This window comes from Poromitra crassiceps (assembly GCF_964638095.1).
Source record: "Poromitra crassiceps genome assembly, chromosome: 3".
Taxonomy (NCBI): domain Eukaryota; kingdom Metazoa; phylum Chordata; class Actinopteri; order Beryciformes; family Melamphaidae; genus Poromitra; species Poromitra crassiceps.
In genome coordinates, this window is record NC_139625.1 from 38963867 (window position 1) to 38984595 (window position 20729).

Sequence of the window (20729 nt, forward strand, 5' to 3'; positions counted from 1 at the left end):
AACTGAAACTGAAACGTAGGGGTTAGTTTAGTATAAAAACTACATAGCTCGTGGAAGCTTGTGGCATGTCGCCGGTCTTCAGCTTTGCCGGTAGAGAAACTGACACTTAGGCGACAGTGTATGTAGTCTTTCTGATTTATAACTTATAGTGCAACAGTTTGGCGACAAACTGCAACTTTCTTGACATGCAAAGTTATGTTTTAAATGGACAAAATTAACGTTGGCACCCCGTGGCACAATTCAAACGGGATAAAAAAAAGTAACGTTATTGGCTGAGTTTCCCAACAAAGAAGCTTCTTAAGAGTTAAGAAGCTTCTTAAGGCGTTAAGAAGCTTCTTAAGGAGTTAAGAAGGCTCCAAAGAAGTGTTTCCCAAACGCCTTCTTAACAGAAGAGAAGAAAAAATTAAAAGAAGGCTCTTAAGAAGCATCTTAACTGGAGCTGTCCACCATCTCGATGTGAGAGGTCCTCTGCGGCCCACTTGATGGCACTCTGAGCCCACCAGTGGGCCACGACCCAGTGGTTGAGAAACCCTGTTGTAGAATAACCTAATCGTGGTCATGTTAAACAAGAACTTCTTCTATTAAACATTATTTATTTCAGACATGGACTGCAGTTCAAATTGCTTTATATACACAGCATACAACAAAATTGCGAGAAACACTACAGAATTTAAGCGACCTTGGGTTCTGTGAAAGGTGCTATATAAATCCACAAGATTCTTATTATAAAAGGAATCCATTCTGATTAGAGGAATATAGTTTTATGTATGTAAAACATTTAAAACACAAGTAACCATACATACAGGGGAGATTTTCAAGTGTTCCACTAAAGGGTGCATGAAAGAAAGGAAAAGGGAAAAACACAAGAGGAACAGTGGACACAAGTATCTCCTTTTGCCTGACGCGGCTGGATCTGCCAGTGTTTCGTAATTAAGAAGGTGTTAATTAAGAATGCCCCAGACCCTTCTTACAAAACCTTCTTAACGAAAGATCATCTTAGCGCTAAGAAGCTTTTGGGAAACGCAGCCTTCTTAACGGAAGATCATTTTAGGCTAAGAAGCAATCAGGAAACGCGTTGGCTTCGTTGGCTTCTTACGGGAGGGAGCCTTAAGAAGGGTCAAATAAGCTTCTTAGCGCTAAGAAGCTTTTGGGAAACGCATGCCTTCGTAAAGAAGCAATTGGGAAACACGTTTGTTTCTTAAGGGGGCCTTAAGAAGGGTTAAATTAGCTTCTTAGCGCTAAGAAGCTTTTGGGAAACCCAGCCATTCTCTGTTCACTGCCATTCCTATTTTTTCCAGTGCTGGTACAGGGAGAAAGCAGGAAGTGACGTTTCACTTCTCTATAGAACATTTCACTTGGACCAAAACGTTTAAAAAAAACTGATTATTTAAAAAAAAAATCTTCCCTCATTTCTCATTTTGGTTCGAGTGAAACGTTCTATGGCAGGGCTATTCAACTAAATTGTTCAGGGGGCCACATTGTCAGAAACCTAAGGGGCCGGGGGCCGGACCGTTCCCCGAGCTATTAATCCCATTATATGTACACTTGACACAACGAGCCACCACAATTTTCAAAAATTGCATTTCACTACATTGCAAAAGTAGCTTAATTTTAATTTAAAAGTGCTTAATTTCTGTGCAACAAAAGCTGTGTTAAAGCCCCAAAAGTAAACACATTTGATCAAGTATTCTACAACACATGCCAGCCATTTGAAATATAATTTGGTCAATTCTGACTTCTCTTAGCTACACCACAGCATTATAAACATTTATAGTGCATCAGGAAAGGAAAACAACTGTAAACATTCTTTCTTGTTTAGAACCTAGCACAGTATTAAATACTGAGTATCTCTTGAAAAACTATTAATATTGCATCTTTTGTGTTTAGCTACGTCTCACAACATTGTAACATTGTACTGCAGCAAGAAAGGAAAACTACTGTAAACATTTTAACCAGATTTCTTGTTTAGAACCTAGCTAGCTACATCACACATCTCCTGAAAAACATTAATATTGCACCTTTCTTGTGGCTACATCACATCATCTCCATTCATTCATAGTGGATCTGACTTGTTTAGCTCACTTTAGCTAGATCACATCTGAAAAACAACCAGTCGGGTGTAATAACTAAATGAGGTTTAATTGTTATATATATATATATATATATGTATATATATATATATTAGAACTCATCCGCCAGTTGAATAGCTCTGTTCTATGGTCTCTCCCATTTCTAAATATAGCAGAATCATTTGGTTTGTCCAAGTAAAACTTTTTATAAGCATCGCCAGTAGTTTTTCCATAATCCTGCTGACAAACAGATAAACAGCACTGAAAACAACCTCCTTAATGGCGGAGGTAATAAATTAGGTGTTATGCATGATCTGAAGAAGGCAAGAAAGAGGGAGTTGAGGGAGACGATAGGCCTGTTGGTGCATGTTAGCAGTTGGGACACATTTTCTGATGTTACGTAAAGAAGCTTCTGCAAGAGATGATACATGGTGATGTTCGTGCCTCAAAGAAAGAGATGGTCAGCCCACTTTTTTAATATAGTGATGCTGCAATGATGTGTCCCAAATCTATACCAGTAAAGAAACCAAGGGCAGCATGGTAAATGGGATCTAATTGTTTTAATGTGTTGCTGAAGCAAGTGTATAAATCACATTACCATAGTCTAAAATTGGGAGAAATGTTGCCTGTATCATCTTTTCTGTTGTCTGATTAGATCATGCGAAAATGCCGGGGGGCCAGGTGCTTCTCGCATCATATGGGTTATAAAATTAAAAGAAAAAAATCACATACAATTGTACTTTGTTTACCATCTGAAAACATTAGTTCTGCATGTACTGTTCCTACCTGGTGCTTGTACAAACTATGATAGTGCTGTCATCGTTAGGTGAAGGGGAAAATGCAAATTGAGCTTGCTTGATTAACCAATACTGTGTGGAGGGCCACATATAGTATATTTTGAGAGACAAGCCGAGGGCCACTTAAAATCTGTCCGCGGGCCACAATTGGCCCCAGGGCCGGACTTTGGACATGCATGCCTGTCTTAGACTAATTTCAAGCATGAAGACTACCTGCAGCCAATGCCCAGTTTCAGGTTATATCACCCCATTCATTGCTATGCACGCCCCCTTTCATTCATGCCTCTCTCCCCATCCATTCACAGTTACCCACACTTTCCCTCTCTGGCAATAGCCTATCAGCTCAAGCCATTTATTTCCCTTGCTTTTCCAATAACCAATCACCTCAAGCCATTCCTTTTCCCTCGCTTTTCCACTGAGCAAATCACCTAAGCAGTTCAGTAGAGGCCTTGTTTTTACTAGGTCGTTACTCACCTATGTGTTGTCACCCTCACTTGCTGCGATCTGCATCGCTGAAGCAGTTGTTTCACCCCACCTCCACCCCTGCCACCACCAACGTCATGACTCCTGAAGAATTCCTTATGGGGGATTCTCTATCCTGTATACATCACTGACGCCCTCCACGCACATCTCAGGAGGAGCGTCATCAGATCATGGCGTCATATGCCAAACCTAATTTATTGTTTCATTAAAGTGTATTGAACCTTCTTACTAGTCTCTCATGATTTAATTTCTGTACAAAAAACCCAACTTTGTCTATCAGTATGAGATTTGAAAGAATTTATATTTGATCCAAACTCCAATACTTCGTGGAGAGAAGGGCATATTGTCACACTTTTTGCTCATTGGTGTATTTCTCACATCTCAACATCTATTTTTCTAGCTAGAAAAAGGTCTTCTCTAAAAAAAAATGCATTTTTACATTTTTAATAATTGACTGGAATAATTGTGACAACTTGCCCCACGTCCAGGCATGACTAACTTGAGTAGATAGGGGGAATGACCTTTGCGCTGCAAGGAGTTTACTACTTCCAGAATTGTACTGTTCATAATATGAACAGTACAATTCTGGAAGTAGTAAACTCCTAATATATTATATTACCTGATTACCCATCACTGATGACGTCACAATTGCTCGAGTGACATCACTGGTGACATCACAATTGCTTGAGTGGTGATGTCACAACTGCCCCTTTTTCTTGGTAGTATATTCATAGCTTTCAAGGGGCGTTACGTGCTGCCGGGAACGCCCACCTGGCGGTCAAAAAAAAACCTGTTCATTCCGTTGCCTGCGAGTCGACTCACGCTGTTTGTTCAGCCAAAGTGCCGCATAGCCTACCTGTTGTGCTATCGGTTGCACTAAACCGACGAGGAGACACGCCTGGCTTGTGCTTTTACAGAATGCCGTCGGAGAAAGAAAACTCAGACAGGAGGAGGTTGTGGATTTGTGCGATTAGACGTGGTTCAGTCGCTGGGGAGGGCAAATGGCTACCATCAAAGTACACACGTCTTTGCGGCCAACATTTCATCAAAGGTAAGCTCAAGTAACGTTAACGGGGTATTTTAATCATTATTGTAACGTTACTTGAGCTTACCTTTGAGGAAATGTTGGCCGCAAAGACGTGTGTACAAACGGCTGAACAAACACTGCGTGAGAACCTAGTCGACTTGGCTGGCAGCGAATGAACAAGTTTGTTTTTTGACCGCCAGGTGGGCGTTCCCGGCAGCACGTAACGCCCCTTGAAAGCTATGAATAGAGCCCATCAGCTGCTGTTCGTCATCACTGGAGCAGTTGTCTGGCGGTCATTGCTGGCCTTTAAGCCATTGCTGGCTTTGCTTGTCATGCAGGTCATTGCTGACCATAATCATGCAGGCAATTGCATGTTTGCTGCCCAAGGTTCTAATACCAAACTGTGCTGGTCACTGCTAACCTTTACTTATTGTTGCTAAGTGCATAATTCTAATCATGTATGTCATCTAACATGCAGGTCATTGCTGACCTTTTGGCCACTGTTTGCTAACTGTGCAGGTGATTGCTGGCCTTTAACCTCAGCGGTTAAGCTTATAATCTAATTCCTCTGATCTAATGTCATGCAAAGCTCATCATGGTAACTAATCAGGCCAGGCTGGCCTATAGCCACGTCCTACATCCGTCCAGAGCAAGCTGCTATATCATTAGCCCAAAGATCCCTCCTGCCATAATTGGTAGGAAGCATTAATGCATTCCATTGGTGGTGGTCTTCTCTCCCAATCCCCGTGCGGCGCCCATGCCCGGGCAATTTGCATATAACCCCATAAGCGTCCTTGCCATTGCTTAAACCTCAGTCAGCCCATGTCCTGACAATTTGCACAACCCATTATCCTGGCATTTGCATAAACCTCCGTCAGCCCACGTTCGGACAATTTGCATATCCCTGGCGAGCTCCATGACCCGCTTTTGTTATAAACATTATCCCGGTCTAACTTCCATTTCTTTTGGGGGATTATCTATGCTATACGGCACTGACGCCCCCCCTCTCTCATCTCAAGAGGAGCGCCATCATATCATGGAGTCATATACTTAAACTGTATTTGTTCAATAAAGTTTATTAATTCTTCCTCTCATGATTGAAACAAACAAACAAATGACAATACATCCTTGTTGTTACCTCCTTGGCGGAGGTAACAATGTGTTGAGGAGTGGCTTTGAAAGTCCAGTTCTATGCATCAGTGAGGGTGGGAAAGTTTTTGTTTCACAGCTGGCTACTACAGTAGTCAAACTGCATAGGTTTCTAATACTATTTAAAACTTTCTCAGTTGTATTCCAAAAGTAGCTTCTTGACTCAGACAACTCGGAGGAGTTGCCCTCAGTTAAAAAAACAGCCATAACCAAAAGGTTTCCGGAATTTGGTTTGTGGCTGGTGTATACGTATCTCCCAACCCAGGTGTATAAGTCAGTCAGGGGTGTCCAAACTTTTTTGAATGGCGGCCAGATTAGATAATGTGAAAATAATGGGGGGTTGCTTCTCACATAAGAGTTATATATATTTAAAAAATCACACGCTACAATAAAATTGTACTCTTTTCTTTTGTTTATCATCTGAAAACATTAGCCGAGGCCCACTAAAAATCAGTCCGCAGGCCACAATAGGCCCCTGGGCTGGACATCCCTGGTGTAAGTGAAGAAGAGTAGAAGAAGCACAGGAATCCATGTTGAGAAGAACTTCTCCAGATCTAATAGATCTATAATTAGAGTTGATATAAAGTTTTTGGTCTGAAACCTATACAAATAGTCTTTTCTATCAAGCTGGAATGGAAATTCAATATAATATCTATAAAAATCAAATGAAAAAAATCTAGGTTGTAATGGATTCAATTTTATCAGTACTCGCTTGGGATGAAGTGACTCACAGCAGGCAACATTTTCATAACCTAAACTTTAGCAGCCGTGACAGCGTTGGCTGGTATTGTTTCCATCTTGTGAGTCTGTGTTTGTGTGTGTGTGTGTGTGTGTGTGTGTGTGTGTGTGTGTGTGTGTGTGTGTGTGTGTGTGTGTGCGTCATCATGGCAAAATGTGGTCCTGAAGACACCTTGTGGGAATAACAGAAGCGGTTTTGAGTATTGCCAGGTGTTTATATGACTGGCTCACTATCTGCCTGTCTGTCTGCAGACAGATTTTGTAAACACGATAGCATCACGCAAGATGCCATCACAAAACTTTACAGGTGTGTAAAGAAACTTTAGTGTAGTTCACATTCAAATTAAGTCAGATTTTAAGGTGTGATCCCATCGCAAGATGGTCTTTAGATCATACTTCATCTTTTGGTTGTAGTACTAGTCAGGCATTTTGAATATACTGATTTCTTCTTTTCACAATTGTAATATGTATTTGCTGGGGAGTTTCATACCAGGCCCCTTCAATACATCACACCTAGATTTTAGGTGATAATAAAAAGAGTGCTGGAGCACAGTGTGGGATACCTGTAACCTGTGAATGCATCTGATTCCTATTACTGTAAATCTCTAATCTGACTAAGAAAGTCATTGAAGCAAAGAGGGATTACATATTAGATTGCAAAAAGTTCAAAACCAAAAATACAAACACAAAGCACATAACTTAACATCTTTGAAAGACACAATACTATCAGAAACTAGTTATTTTTGACCAATTGCTGGATGGCTTTACAGGAGCCAAAATAAGTGGCCAAACTGGTCCACTGCACATGTTTACAAAAGCCTGCAATGAAGTTCAAAACTCTTACATGCCTTGTATCATAAACAAGGTGCATATGAGAATAGTGTGTAAAATTTGTTTGAGTCAGATAACCCTAAAAGCACTGTTTCCTTTGTACTGAAAAGGCAGATGTTCCATAACATTCCATTCCAAGATTTCTTTTTCTTTTCAAGGTTTTGCCAAATTGTCATGTAAATTCTGCTCCGATCACAGGTTTTTTTCTGCAGGCGAAACCTCTAACAAAAGCTGCAGGAATACTGTAACCTTCTTCAACAGGCTGGGGCAGAGCTTATAATGGATGAAGGGCACGTAGATGAAAACGCCACTGAAGATGAATAAAGTCACATAGAGGTATTCTATCTGGGGATCATCTATGATGGGTGCCAGCACCAGGGCAACTGCTGCAATGAGGACCAATATGGGGATTAAAATAGGAACCTGTAAAGAGAGGAAGAGAACAGTATCAAAACAAGAGGATAACTGTCAGTATGTTTTCAAATATTTCTCAACTTATAAATAGCAAATCAGTTTTTTGTTTACGGTGGTACTGTTTATGGTGGTTTTGTTTACGGTAGTTCATCCAGTGGTTACTTCCCCGCTAATGTTCAAATCAGACTTTATTTAACATTTCCGACAAGTAATTAAAATCTGATATTTAAAGCAGCCAATAATTTGATGTTGCTCAGTTTTTTTCTTAAGTTTGCTCAGAAACAAAGAGTTGAGAACCACTGAACTACAGTGCAGATTGTGTTGAAAGAACAAAAAGAAAATGGTTTAGATATATTTAGAAATCATGTGACACGTGCATTTCATCAGTAGTCTTGAATTTCAGTCTTTAAATTATTTTACAGTGATTAATCAGCAGTTTACTTTGATCAGCAACAAGTAGCATGCATTGGCAAGGATGTAACAGAGTGAACCAGTGAAACTGACCTTGTATGGTCTGGGGAGCTCTGGCTTCTTGATCTTAAGATACAGGAGTCCAGACAGGGTGATTGCATAGAAAAACCAGGCAGTGAAACTGACAACAGCGACAAAGATTAATGTTGTTAGACAAAGAGAAGCATATATTCTTTGTACACATAAGAAGGAATGTATCGGATGAACATATCAGATATAATATGTTGTAGTAGCAAGTAGCAAGATTATTTTGATGAATCACTCATTCTGTACTGAAAGAGTGGATAGTTTTTTTTATTTATTTTTTAAGCACAGCAGCAGAGGTTATATCCATGCAAAAGTGTTTCAACATTCTCTGCTGTCCATTTTTCACTTATAGTAAAGTAAAATAAAAAAGATTAAAGGGAAAGGAACATACAAAAATACATTTTAGAAACCTTGTACAATTTGGCAGAAGTAAAGTGTGTACATGAGTCTAAATAGGAGAGAGGTCATGGTTTTCCAGTGTATATACATGGATAGCACCTGAGTGGATATAGTTTTTACCTAAAGAAGTTGACAATGGACTGGAAGTCTCCAGGTATCAGAACTAGGAGGGAGACGACAGTGGTGAAGATCAGTGCTGGAGACGGAGTCAGTCTATGGACATGAGCCATGGCCAGAATATCTGGCTACAAAGAGATGAATGTAAAGAAAAAGAAAAGAAAGAAAAAAGTAAATGCAGACCTCGTAAGTTTGATTTATTGTATCCTATTTGGGACTTCAATGACCTGTACTATAATTTATTTTCACATTTTTGCATGGGATTAAGTAGTTCACACAAGCTGCCACATCTTGAAAACTCAAATTTGAGATGAGCCCAGAAGGAGGTAATGATATTCTCACCATATGTCCTTCCCTTGCAGCAACAAAGCACACACGGCCACCGCTGAAAAACGATCCATTCAGTGAGCCGAAAGCAGATAATGCTGCAGCCACAGACATGATCCACCCCCAGCTGCCCAGCATCTTATTCCTGTTGAGAAATGGCAAAGGTTAGGACATCACACAACATCATTTTCCCCATATTTAGTCCAAATTGTCATGGAAAAATAAATAAAAAAGGCAGCGAAAGGAATAAAGATTTCAAGAACATAATAGCTGATCAATACCAATAATGACTCAACTATTACTTTGCCTGGTGCTGAGACTTCTGGCTTTCAGAATTAACTTTCCAGCCCATACTCTTTCGAGACATGGGTGGGTCTATCAATGCTATTGCAACTCCTAATGGTCTCCAATAGAAGTTGATAAAGGTCCTAGATTATGTAATGCCCCTATAGCTTTTTGCCATTTTAACTTATCTGGTTGGGGACGTATTCCGTCCTTTGGGGTTTTTGTGTGTGGATGTTTGGCAGAGGTTTTTTTTTTTTTAGTATTTTACAAAAGTGTGACACTCGCCATGCTCTGGACACTTCCTGTCCCCCAATGCACATAAACTGTACACGTCTGGTTAAGGACGGTTTCCGTCTTCCATTGACTTCCATTCAAATTAAAAAAAATTGACCCTCCAGGATTTGGGGGTAAAATGCACTCACATTATGTTTTTATCTTTTCATCCTGGACCAAAGGCCTTCGAATTGTCAAATAAAAATATATTTTGGGGTTGGTTGAAGATTTGTGAAAAGTACATGACATCAAATTTGATGTCATCGTTTTCCCATTGGTTTCCATGTTAAAATTTTGACTTTTTTGTTTTACTTCCTGCCATTTTTCACAAAAGTCATGAATTCCCTGATGTTATGGATCCATCCTGGAGTGGCCGCTTCGAATTTGTGGTTTTTACTGTGTTTTACTATTTTCCAAGTTTTTTTTATCTCTATGCCAAACCTGGGAAAATACTCAAACACACTAAAAACTACAAATTTGAGGCCTTACCTCCATGATGAATGCAAAAAAATAAAAAAAGATAAAAGCAAATATCAAGTAGTTTTCAAGAAGTGCAAAAAGGACACTTTTGGTGTTTTGGCTCAAATAGCCTGTGCCAAACTGGCATTTGATGGGTTAAAATTCTGAGTAAGAATGAAATGTTGGTTAATAAGTTACCAATGATAAAAACAACAACAGTAAAAGTAAAAAAAAAAAAAAAAAAAAATCACATTGTTCCCTATAGAGGTCCTCCAACCAGACATGTGTACAGCATAAACTAAACAGATACAAGGGTTAATGACAGAAATAGCAAATCAAACTATCTCTCTGGAACCAACTATCTGAATCTGGCACTGGCAGAGGTGCAAATCAACTTTTCTTGAGTCCATCAGTCACCTTGCCTGTCAGTAGTCTTGAGGCAGCCTTGAAGTCTCAAGTCTTGAATACCAAGTCAAGTCCATGTCATTAATATCAAGTTTCAAGTCAAGTGTCATGTCTAGATTAATGTCAACTCTCAAGTTGTAATGTAGTTAGTACAGTATTAATGTAATATCAAAATATCAAGGACTTTTCAATGCAATATGGTGTTATCGGGATAAAAACATGATGCATCATGAGTTAATGGTTTGATAATCCCTTTCAGCTTCAATAAATTCCACCATTCAATACAATTTCAGAAAACAGAATTAAATTCAGGCATTTAGACACCTTTTCAAGTTTCAAAATACAAGGCACAGTCAACTTCCAAGTCACCAGAACCCAAGTCAAGTCTTATTATATAGTCAAGTATTATCTTCATGCAGTATCAAGTCAAATTTCAAGCATTTAAAATTGTGATTCGAGTCTGACTTGAGTCCAAGTCATATGACTCGAGTTGCCTCTGAACACTGTCCAAATTTCTTAATATCCCCAGCTTCCCAGTGACATTGTCAGATGCTGTCTTACCCCCAGGTGACTGCCACAGCGTTGGAGGACATCAGCTCTTTAGGCGTCATTACTGCTAGGTAGCTCACATTCACCAGCAGATACAACACAGTCACCATGGAAATGGCTATCAGAACAGCTCTGGGAAGATTCACCTGACCAAGGATGACAAAAACAACACCATCATTAGTTTGTAATGACGAATCTGGATCTGGGGTGAACCTGGATGAGCAGGATGCAGAATGAGTTGGAATATTATGCAAGTCTAAAATAGCTTAAAGGGACCGTTCACCCCAAAATCCACCACATTTTCCCTCTTAGCTGTAGTGCTATTTATCCATCTAGATCAGTGGTCCTCAACTGGTCTAGCCTCTCGACCCACATTTTTCATTGGTCAATAAGTCACGACTGAAATTTCAGAATTCAGCCCAAATTTAGCCCCCCTCCATAACAAGCTAGCATGTTGGTACCAATGGATGCCTTAGGTCTTCTAGTTTCGTATGGTACCCCTATCTTCACTCTGGCTTTAGAAATGAGCCCGCTACACCCTCTGAAACACAGTAATGTCGGCAGCAGACACCAGTGTCCTCAAGGAGTAGAAGAACTTTTTTTCTCAAGCACACATCCGTGACCCACTGAAAACAGCCTTGCAACCGACTTTTGGGCTACGACCCACCACTTGAGAAAAACTGATCTAGATCATTTTGGTCTGGATTGCAACATTTTGGAGATAGCCATAGATATGTCTGTCTTCTCTTGAATACAATGGGACTGGGTGGCACTCAAAAAATACATTCGAAAAACTCAAAAGAAATGTCTCTTTCCAGAAATCATGACCCGGTTACCAAAGATAATCCACAAACCTTGTTGTGAGGAGTTTAATCTAGAAACTATTTTCTTTAGACCTACACCTGGTAGCTGCTGTGTAGTTTGGTCAAAAGAAAATCTCACCCACGAGCTGCTGCTAGCTAGCAGCGAACGGATGTAGTTTGGTCGAAGGAAAATAGTTCTTACAAGAAAATGCTCACAACAAGGTCTGTGGAGTATCTTGAGTAACCAGGTCATGATTTTGGAAAGAGACATTCCTCTGACATCTGAGTTTTCTCAAATGTATTTATTCATTGATTTTGGCGCTTTGAGCACCAATCCAGCTCCATTGTATTCAAGATAAGGCATCTCTACGGCCGACTCTCCAAAACTCGGCAACTCACCCAGAACGATCTAAATAGCACTACAGGTAAGAAGAAATAATGTATTTTAGATTTTGGGGTGAACTGTCCCTTTAAAACCCTACCTCTCAGTAGTTCTTTGCAACTTTACTGCAAAGTTGTGCTGAGCTGAACAGAAACACACACACACACACACACACACACACACACACACACACACACACACACACACACACACACACACACACACACACACACACACACACACACACACACACACACACACACACACACACACACACACACACACACACACACACACATGTTCTTCCAGTCTCACCTGTGGTCTTTTCAACTCTTCTGTGACATAGTTCAAGTTGTACCAGCCAGCATATGACCAGAGGCCTTGAAACAAAGCCATCGATAGAGCACTCACAGAGTACTGAGTGCCTTTGAACGCATTTTCAACTTTCAAATTTTCCACAATGACACTGCTGTCCTGTATGACCGCCACGATCCCTCCGATGACAATGGCCGTCAACGTCAGCAGCTTGGCCACCAAGAAGACCACCTGGATCCTGATGGCAAGGCGCACATTCAAGATGTTGGTCGTGGCACCAACCAGTATAACCACAGCAGCAGCAAACTTCACTATCAGCTGAGGAGGAGGGCAGCGAGTGTAAAATGGTGCTATGGCATATTCTGCAAAGCTGAGAGCTGCTGCTGCGATGCCCGATGGCCTCGAGACCATGATGAAGGTGAATGCTGCAAAGAAAGCTGGAAACGGGCCGTAGATGCGCAGTATGTAGATGAATTCCCCGCCAGATTCACAAATAATCGTCCCAAGCTCGGCATAAGACAGAGCTGCAAGCATAGCTATGAGACCTGCGACAGCCCAGATGATCAAACTTGCTCCAGGGCTTCCTACGTAGGCCTGTACAAACTGCGGGGACATGAAGATACCGGATCCGATCATGGTTCCCCCAAGTAGTGCTACGCCACCAAACAAACTCATCTCCCGCTTCAGTTTCAGGCCCTCAGGCTTTTTGTCTGCCATGGTCAGATAGCAGTCCTGGTTTCAGGAACGCAGACGATGGCAGATGATATCCAAACTTACACGGAAAAAAGTCATCTGAAAGGTACGGCTATGTGTGCCAGAGTAGGACTGGTATGAAACGATAATGCTTTGAGCAGACAAAGATATGGGGAAATCTAAAAAGTTAATATTAACATAAGATACTGTAAAACATTTGCCAGTTTTTATGGCTATAAAGATTCTCAAGATCTGTGCTTAATTAAACACTGCTACCGCTTATCTTGTGTACGATATCATCATGACATTATGGCATCTGACACACTGCCAGACATTTATTGTATAGGTGTTTGTGTGAACCGTTTCCCCCCCACCCACCCCATTCTGTTATAACACTTACCCGCGGATCATCAAAAAGGGAAAAGTCAGAGAAAAGTAATCTGGCTTTACTTTATTTTGTAATTTAACATTTTCAAATAATCTACTTTGAACTTTTACTCTGACTACATTTAAAATTAGCTACTTTTCCACTTTATAATAACCATCACAATCACAAAGTATTATAAACATCAGTTGCAACTTTATAATAGCCATCCAAATAATGTTTATAGATCCGTCCCCCTCTGTCCTCAGTAAAGACAAAGACAGTAATTAGGAGACAGGAGGAGGACAACATAAATAGGCTATGCTTCTCTGGTGCAAATATGACTATCTACAGTGTATTCCCACTGTGTATTTCTGTAAAACGTATTCTAGTCCTAATCTTCCTGGCAGTAAATCCTGACTTGATAAGACTGGTTTTTCAAGTCAAACCTAGCAAAAAGTACAAAAAGAAATGATTAACTTTTATTGAAAATCTGACACTAGAATATCTTAACAAATGCATTTTGGTGGAGATAGCTCTACTGAGTGTCATCTAGTTCAGTGGTTCTCAACTGGTGAGTCGGGACCCAAAAGTGGGTCGCGGGGCCGTTTTGAGTGGGTCGCGGATGTGTGTATGAAAAAAAAGTTCTACTCTTTGAGAACGCCGGTGTCCGTGGCCAACATTGCTGTCTTTCAGTAGTGAGCTCACTTTAAAGCCAGAGTGAAGATACTGGTATCCTCTGAAACTAGAAGGCCTAAGTCATCCATTGGTGCCAAACATGTCATTCTTGCTGCGAGCATCACCGCTTTAAACTTGTTTAAAAAACATAGTCATTGAGGAATCTGACATTTGGGTCGCGACTTAATGACTAGGAAAAATGTGGGTCGTGAACCTAGACCAGTTGAGAACCACTGATCTAGTTGATCGCATAAGTTTATAATCTATCAATAGTAAACTGCAATCCTTACCTCCGGACGTTTCAGCTCCTCGGTTACATAATTCAAAGTGTTCCATCCATCATAAGACCACAAGCCCTGATAGAAAGCAATCCCAATGGAGCTGACACCAACATTTGTTCCCTCAAAGGAATTCTCAAAGTTCTCTGTGTGGCCCTTGAAAAGCATTACCACCCCTCCCAGTATGATCACCGTCAAAGCCAGCAGTTTAACCACCATGCTCAACACCTGGATGAGCATGGCCAAGCGGACGTTCATACAGTTGACAATGGCCAGCAGGATGATGGCTCCTGCAGCCACGCACTTCACCACCAGCTCTGGAGGGGGGCAGTCGTAGTAGAAGGGGGCCACAACATATTCGGCAAAGCTCAAAGCGATTCCTGTTCCACTGGCAGGCCTCATGACAATAACGAAGCTGAAGACAAACATGAAGGCCACCACTTTGCCTGATGTTCGTAGGATGTAGACGTACTCCCCTCCGGACTCGGGGATGACAGTGCCCAGTTCCGCATAGCAGAGGGCCCCCAGCAAGGATATCAACCCACAGCAGGCCCAAATCACTAGGCTGGCTCCGGGGCTGCCGATGGTGGACAGCACAGACTGGGGGGATATGAAGATCCCAGATCCCATCATGGTTCCGGCAATGAATGACACGGCTCCTGTAATCCCCACTTCCCTCTTCAGATTGAGCTTGTCACCGTCCATTGTGCAAGTGCTGCTGTGTCCTCTCCACACTATACACACTGGAATCCAATCTCTTAGCCAAATTTATATCTACAGTTGTAAGATTATGTCTGTTAATTATTACAGCATTGGCACAAAGATACAGTATATCCATGCAGTAAAATATTAGAGATGAACCAGTTTTTCAGATGTGCTGCCGCCAGTCATCAAGCTTCAATTCGCTCGTCAGACTTTTCAGCACTCCGCAGAACCTGGTGCAGGCTATTCTAATCACCCCTGGTCTTGTTTCTTGCAAGGTGCAATACTCGTATCCATATAACTCTGTGAAGTGTCTGTTTTCCATTAAAAGGAAAAGACTGCTCCAGTTAGAACCATAAAAGGCAAAGGTCCATATCCACAGCAGTAGTTAGAATCACCCTTGGACACAAACCAACCCACTTAATTCCCTGCAAGGTGTGTCAAGTCTTTGTGTCTGACTTTGCTCATTACTTCCAACTATATTCCCCCAAGGTCGAAAGAAGCGTCACCCCACACGTGTTTAGTGTAAATATAAATCATCCCTGATTTGTGTGTGTTTAAGTTCACCACAGTGGTCGGCACAACTTTACAGCTGGTGTGAAACTGACTATGCATGTTCTGTTGGGTTTCCTCCCTCCGTGGGAGTGGTGGTTGGGGAAGGTCGGGGATTGGGCCTAGGCAGTAGTGTGGCACTGGGTACAGCGTTGGGTTTCAGGTTCAATGCCTTTTGAAAACCCATATCCTCCTCCATGCGGTTGGAGAAACTATCCGGTGGGAAATGCAGGATGCAAACACCCTCTTGATCATGCTGCGGATCTGCTATGGCCCAGTTGTCGATGCCATTCCCGCCTGATGTCCGGGTCTGCAGGAAACTTGTGCACACGGTGTAGTTGTTGCACCCAGGAACACAACACTTTCGACCCATGACTATCCCTAACCTGTCCCTGGCCACTAAACTTTAACAAACAAACGAACAAACACATTTTTTTTTTTTTTACAAACACACAACCTAGGCTATCTGACGTACTCTAAAACTAAACCTAAACTACTAAATACTACACACAACTACAATTTACACTATGCACTCTAATCAAAACGCTCCACAAATCTCTCTCTAGCTCTACTCAACAACTATTCTCCACACTCGCTACAAGGCCCGGCATGGTGTACAACACCTTTTATAAACTTTGTCTGGGGGGGGGGGGGGGGGGGGGGGGCTAGGCACAGGTATGTGAGAAGAGATGAGGAATTACTCAGATTTACAGTAAATGTCAGGACTTTGACCTGGATTCCTCAAGAACACAGCTAATTTCCAGCTGATTTTCAGCAGAAAAAAGTGGAAAAAGTGTTGAGTATCTCTTTAATCCACATAATCAAATGGGTTAAAGTGCCAATGCAATTAACTAATTGTGACCTGCTGCACTAGTACAGGTAGGGGCATAAACATATATTTCTAACCAATAAAACCATCAGATTCTGTAACAATACCACCCCTCCGCACATGTCCCATCAAATAAAATAGTCTTTCTTTCCCTGACTCATATTCCATTGCTGTAGACTTTTGAATGATTCCTCACTGCATTATGTTACGCCCCGAAATCCTGTGTCACAGGAAATTAATCAAATCATGAAGTAAGTGCACTCGGAGAGCGCAGACCTCCACCAAGGCAAATACTCCGAATCAGATTGGATCTGTGGCAAAATGTAATGGCTTCTTCCTTGGCCCATGCTACACCCTTCTACCAAGTTTCATGAAAATCGGCCAAGTAGTTCTTCTGTAATCCCGGTAACAATCAGACAGACAAACACCACAGAAAACATGACCTCCTTGGCGGAGGTAGAAATTGCATCATTCACAAATCTAATTAGACTGATAAACTGCCCTGGGAGCTGCAAAGTAGTCCCATACACTTCAGTTAATATCCTGCACAGACAGAACAGGTATGCCCATTTGCATACTGCTAGAACATCTGGCTCCTTCTTTATCTTGCTACATGTGATCTTCTTTACACATCCCATAAACCTTGCAAGGAATCAGGGGAAAGTTCATTTTGCTCAGTGTAGGCTAATACTCTTTAGCAACATACATAATGCAATTTTTGCCTGTGCTGCTGGCTGCTGCAGTGCCCTTGATTTTCTCTCAAGATACCTATACGCCGGGATGAGTTTCAGAACATGATCTTAACTTTGCTCAGTATGCGCCTTATAAGGTGGTAGTACCACTAAAGCAGTGGTTCTCTGATTTTTTCACATGAGGGACCCCTACACTGACAAAGATTAGACCACAGACCCACATTTGATAGGATTTTGTCCCACGGACACCTATATGATAATAGGATTGATGCTTTTAGATGTTTTATTATAGAAAGTGTATAAAACCCATGACCAAAATAGTCATTGTGTTACTTATTAATGGAATTATAGTGAAAATAAATTACCCCCCTTTTGGCTGGGGACCCCCTGGAATCCCCTCAAGGACCCCTGGGGGTCCCCAGACCCCCATTTGAGAACCACTGCACTAAAGCATATTAAGATCGTAATTGTACAACAACTTCCTTACTATCAATAAGAATAAGCAGTAGGAAGTTATTGAGGGAAACTCTTAGTTAATGGCATGGTTGTAGAATAAGGTCATGCAGAATAAGGCATTAATAAGTGCTTTATAATGACTAATAAACAGCCAATATGCTACGAATATGCATGCAAATAAATGCTGGGTATCGGTACCTCAATACCTTTGAGATATCAACAGAAATAACACAGTATCAAGTAGTATCAAAACTTCTGTCAAATGATACCTGCATTCAATTCAGATTTCTTTTTTATATATAATTTTGCTCACAGCCATCACCGCAAGCATTCTTTGATACTGTACAATGCGACGTGATTAGCCCAGTAAAAGCCTCGGTAAACGCCTTCAACGTAAGTTTCTTCATGACTGATAGCACATAGAGGTCACGTGGAGGCTGGGTTTACCCAGGCTACCATACCGCAGCACCTACAACACACTACAGTCTGTGGTGGTGAAGTCGAGCGTGGTGTACAGGATGTGAAGGAGTTGGTAGTTCATGTAGTTATTTAATAAATATTACAGTAATTTGAACACCATCAAAATGTATTTGTGTAAAACGGGGGGGGAGTGGTGGTATCACTGGTACCTAATTGGTACTGGTATCATAATTTTTTAAATCATACCCAGCCCCAATAAACAACTAGGTAACGGTGAATATGTGTATCTTAATATAAAGTCTTACCAAAATAATGAATGCATTACCTTTTTTCCCACTGAAGCAAACCGTTATGTACGTTTTGTAGTTGATCAGTTTATATGTGACATGCGTTGCTTTTTTTGCTCCAACTCACTAACTCTTCTTTGCATGATATCAAATTGCGTTGAAAGACTCGTTTCTCCCTTTGAACCTACAGCATCTTTCCATGCTGATAAAGGAATTATTCCTTCGATGGCCGATGGCTGATAGCAATGCCTGGCGCCCGATGGCTGCAGTGGAACAGCTCAAGTAAGACTACCTTCTCACTGTCCACAGGCCCAGCTCCATTAGATTACCTTCTCTCCACCCCCAGGTCTAACCTCCGCAGCTTCAGAGACAGAGCCTTCTCCAGGGCAGCTCCCAGGCTCTGGAACTCCCTCCCCAAGAGACCCTGAGTCCCCCAGTTTTTCAATCCCGGCTCAAGACCAATCTCTTCTCCATCGCCTTCTCTTAGACCCCCCTGCCCCTATCCATCCTTCTGTGTTTTATGCACCTTGTTCTTGGCAGTTTATGACTTAGGACACGACTGGATTCTACAAGTGGCTGTTTTACCTACAGTACTAGAGGAGAGAAACTAAAGGGAGAAGTAATTGTATTATATACAGTATTGTGATACTGCAGCCTATGACAGCCTGTTTTTACAGCATCTTATCTCAGCGATAACTATGACTATACTGTTAGTTACAACCCAGGATAGTACTTTATGGCTTAACCTACTCATGGACTGTATTTTATGGCTTAACATCCTTCGTCTGTGTGTGTTGTAGCTGGAAGTAAACATACTTACAAAACACGGCAAATACTAACATGTTCCTTGTATGTGAACTACAATCTTAACTGTATTTTCAATTGGTACACTTGATGTCAGAACAGTTGTTCTATTGTCAATCACAACTGTCTCCCTTAGCTGGAAATCAAAGCATCAAGACTTTAATTCATGATGTCATCAGGTGACACTTTTTGAAGTTGGTCCATTGACATTGAATTAGTAACAGACTGACTCTGAATTTTTAGTTTGAGATATGAGATATATAATACCAAATCTCCATGGCTGGTACCGTTTCTCATAGGTTACATTTTAACTGAGCAATGCCAGTCTTCAGTCAAACTAATGTGGGGACAAATAATCCAGGGTATATGAGGTTGCTAATAACATTGTCCTCACAAACAATAACCTCATTGAGCTTAGGGATGCACCGATATGAAAATTTTGTCCGATACCGATAACCGATATTAACATTGCTGTTATGGCCGATAACCGATATTTACCGATGTTGATATGATCTGTATAGAAACACGTTTCTATGGGAATAACATTTTGTACATACTGAAAAACACATGTAACCACTGTGAATTTGAGAAAGCAATCCATTTCTTTATTTCCAAACATTGGGAAAAGCCCATAAATCATAGATTTACATCATTGTTTTCTCTCAATGTGAACATTTCGGCTGATACCAATAACCGATATTAACATTGCAACATCGGATCGATGCCGATATGTTAAGAAATTACTAACATCAGCCAATACCGATATGATTGCTGGTTCTTCACACACAAAAACTCAAAATCAAATCATGGATTGCTTTTTTGCTCTAACACACCAACTCTTCTTTGCATGATATCAAACTGCGTTGAAAGACTTGTTTCTTACCTCTGGACGTTTCAACTCTTCGGTCACATAATTCAAATTGTTCCAGCCATCATAGGACCACAGCCCCTGGTAGAAAGCGATACCGATTGGATTGATGCCCAAGTTTGTGTTTTCAAAGGAATCTTCAAAGTTGTCAGTGTGGCCCCTAATAAGCATCACCACACCTCCTATAACAATTACTACCAGTGCCAGGACCTTGGTCACTGTAAAGAACACTTGGACCGATATTGCAAACCGGACATTCAGGCAGTTAACTACGGCTAACACTAAAATCCCAGCTGCAGCCACGCACTTCACCACCTGCACTGGAGGGGTACAGTCCGAATAGAAAGGGGCCACAGTGTACTCCGCAAAACTTAGTGCTATGCCGGCAACACTCGCAGGCCTCACAAATACCACAGAGCTGAAGACTAACATGAAAGCAAGGACTGGGCCTGAGGTCCTCAGGATATAGATGTACTCTCCACCCGATTCTTGTATGACGGTGCCCAGTTCAGAGTAGCAGAGAGATGCCAGTATTGCCAGCAGACCACAGCAAGCCCAGACCACCAAACTGCCTCCAGGGCTGCCGATGTTGTAGAGCACCGACTGCGGGGACATGAAGATGCCAGATCCAATCATTGTCCCTGCAATGAGGGACACGGCCTGTACCAGACCTATTTCCCGCTTCAGGTTGAGCTTCTGTGTCTTCTTGTCCATAGTTAGAGTGGTTACCGACAGTTTGTTGTCCGACACCATTTCCATGCTCTTGACGGAAGACATGCTTTAATT

The 20729-nt window shown here is 41.4% G+C and overlaps 1 protein-coding gene and 1 pseudogene across 2 annotated transcripts; both read right to left on the bottom strand.

The window, feature by feature from the left end:
- Nucleotides 1-7286: 7286 nt before the first annotated feature.
- LOC310773506 (b(0,+)-type amino acid transporter 1-like) lies at nucleotides 7287-13037 on the bottom strand (the record flags this gene model as incomplete). Its single annotated transcript, XM_083633401.1, has 6 exons — nucleotides 7287-7517; nucleotides 8013-8100; nucleotides 8526-8650; nucleotides 8865-8994; nucleotides 10833-10966; nucleotides 12321-13037. 6 exons carry the CDS (start codon nucleotides 13035-13037, stop codon nucleotides 7287-7289), a joined length of 1425 nt encoding a protein of 474 aa, XP_083489527.1.
- A 6685-nt stretch (nucleotides 13038-19722) lies between these two features.
- Nucleotides 19723-20729, bottom strand: LOC310773507 (b(0,+)-type amino acid transporter 1 pseudogene; annotated as a pseudogene). Its single transcript has one exon. The product of its transcript is annotated as a b(0,+)-type amino acid transporter 1 pseudogene (transcript).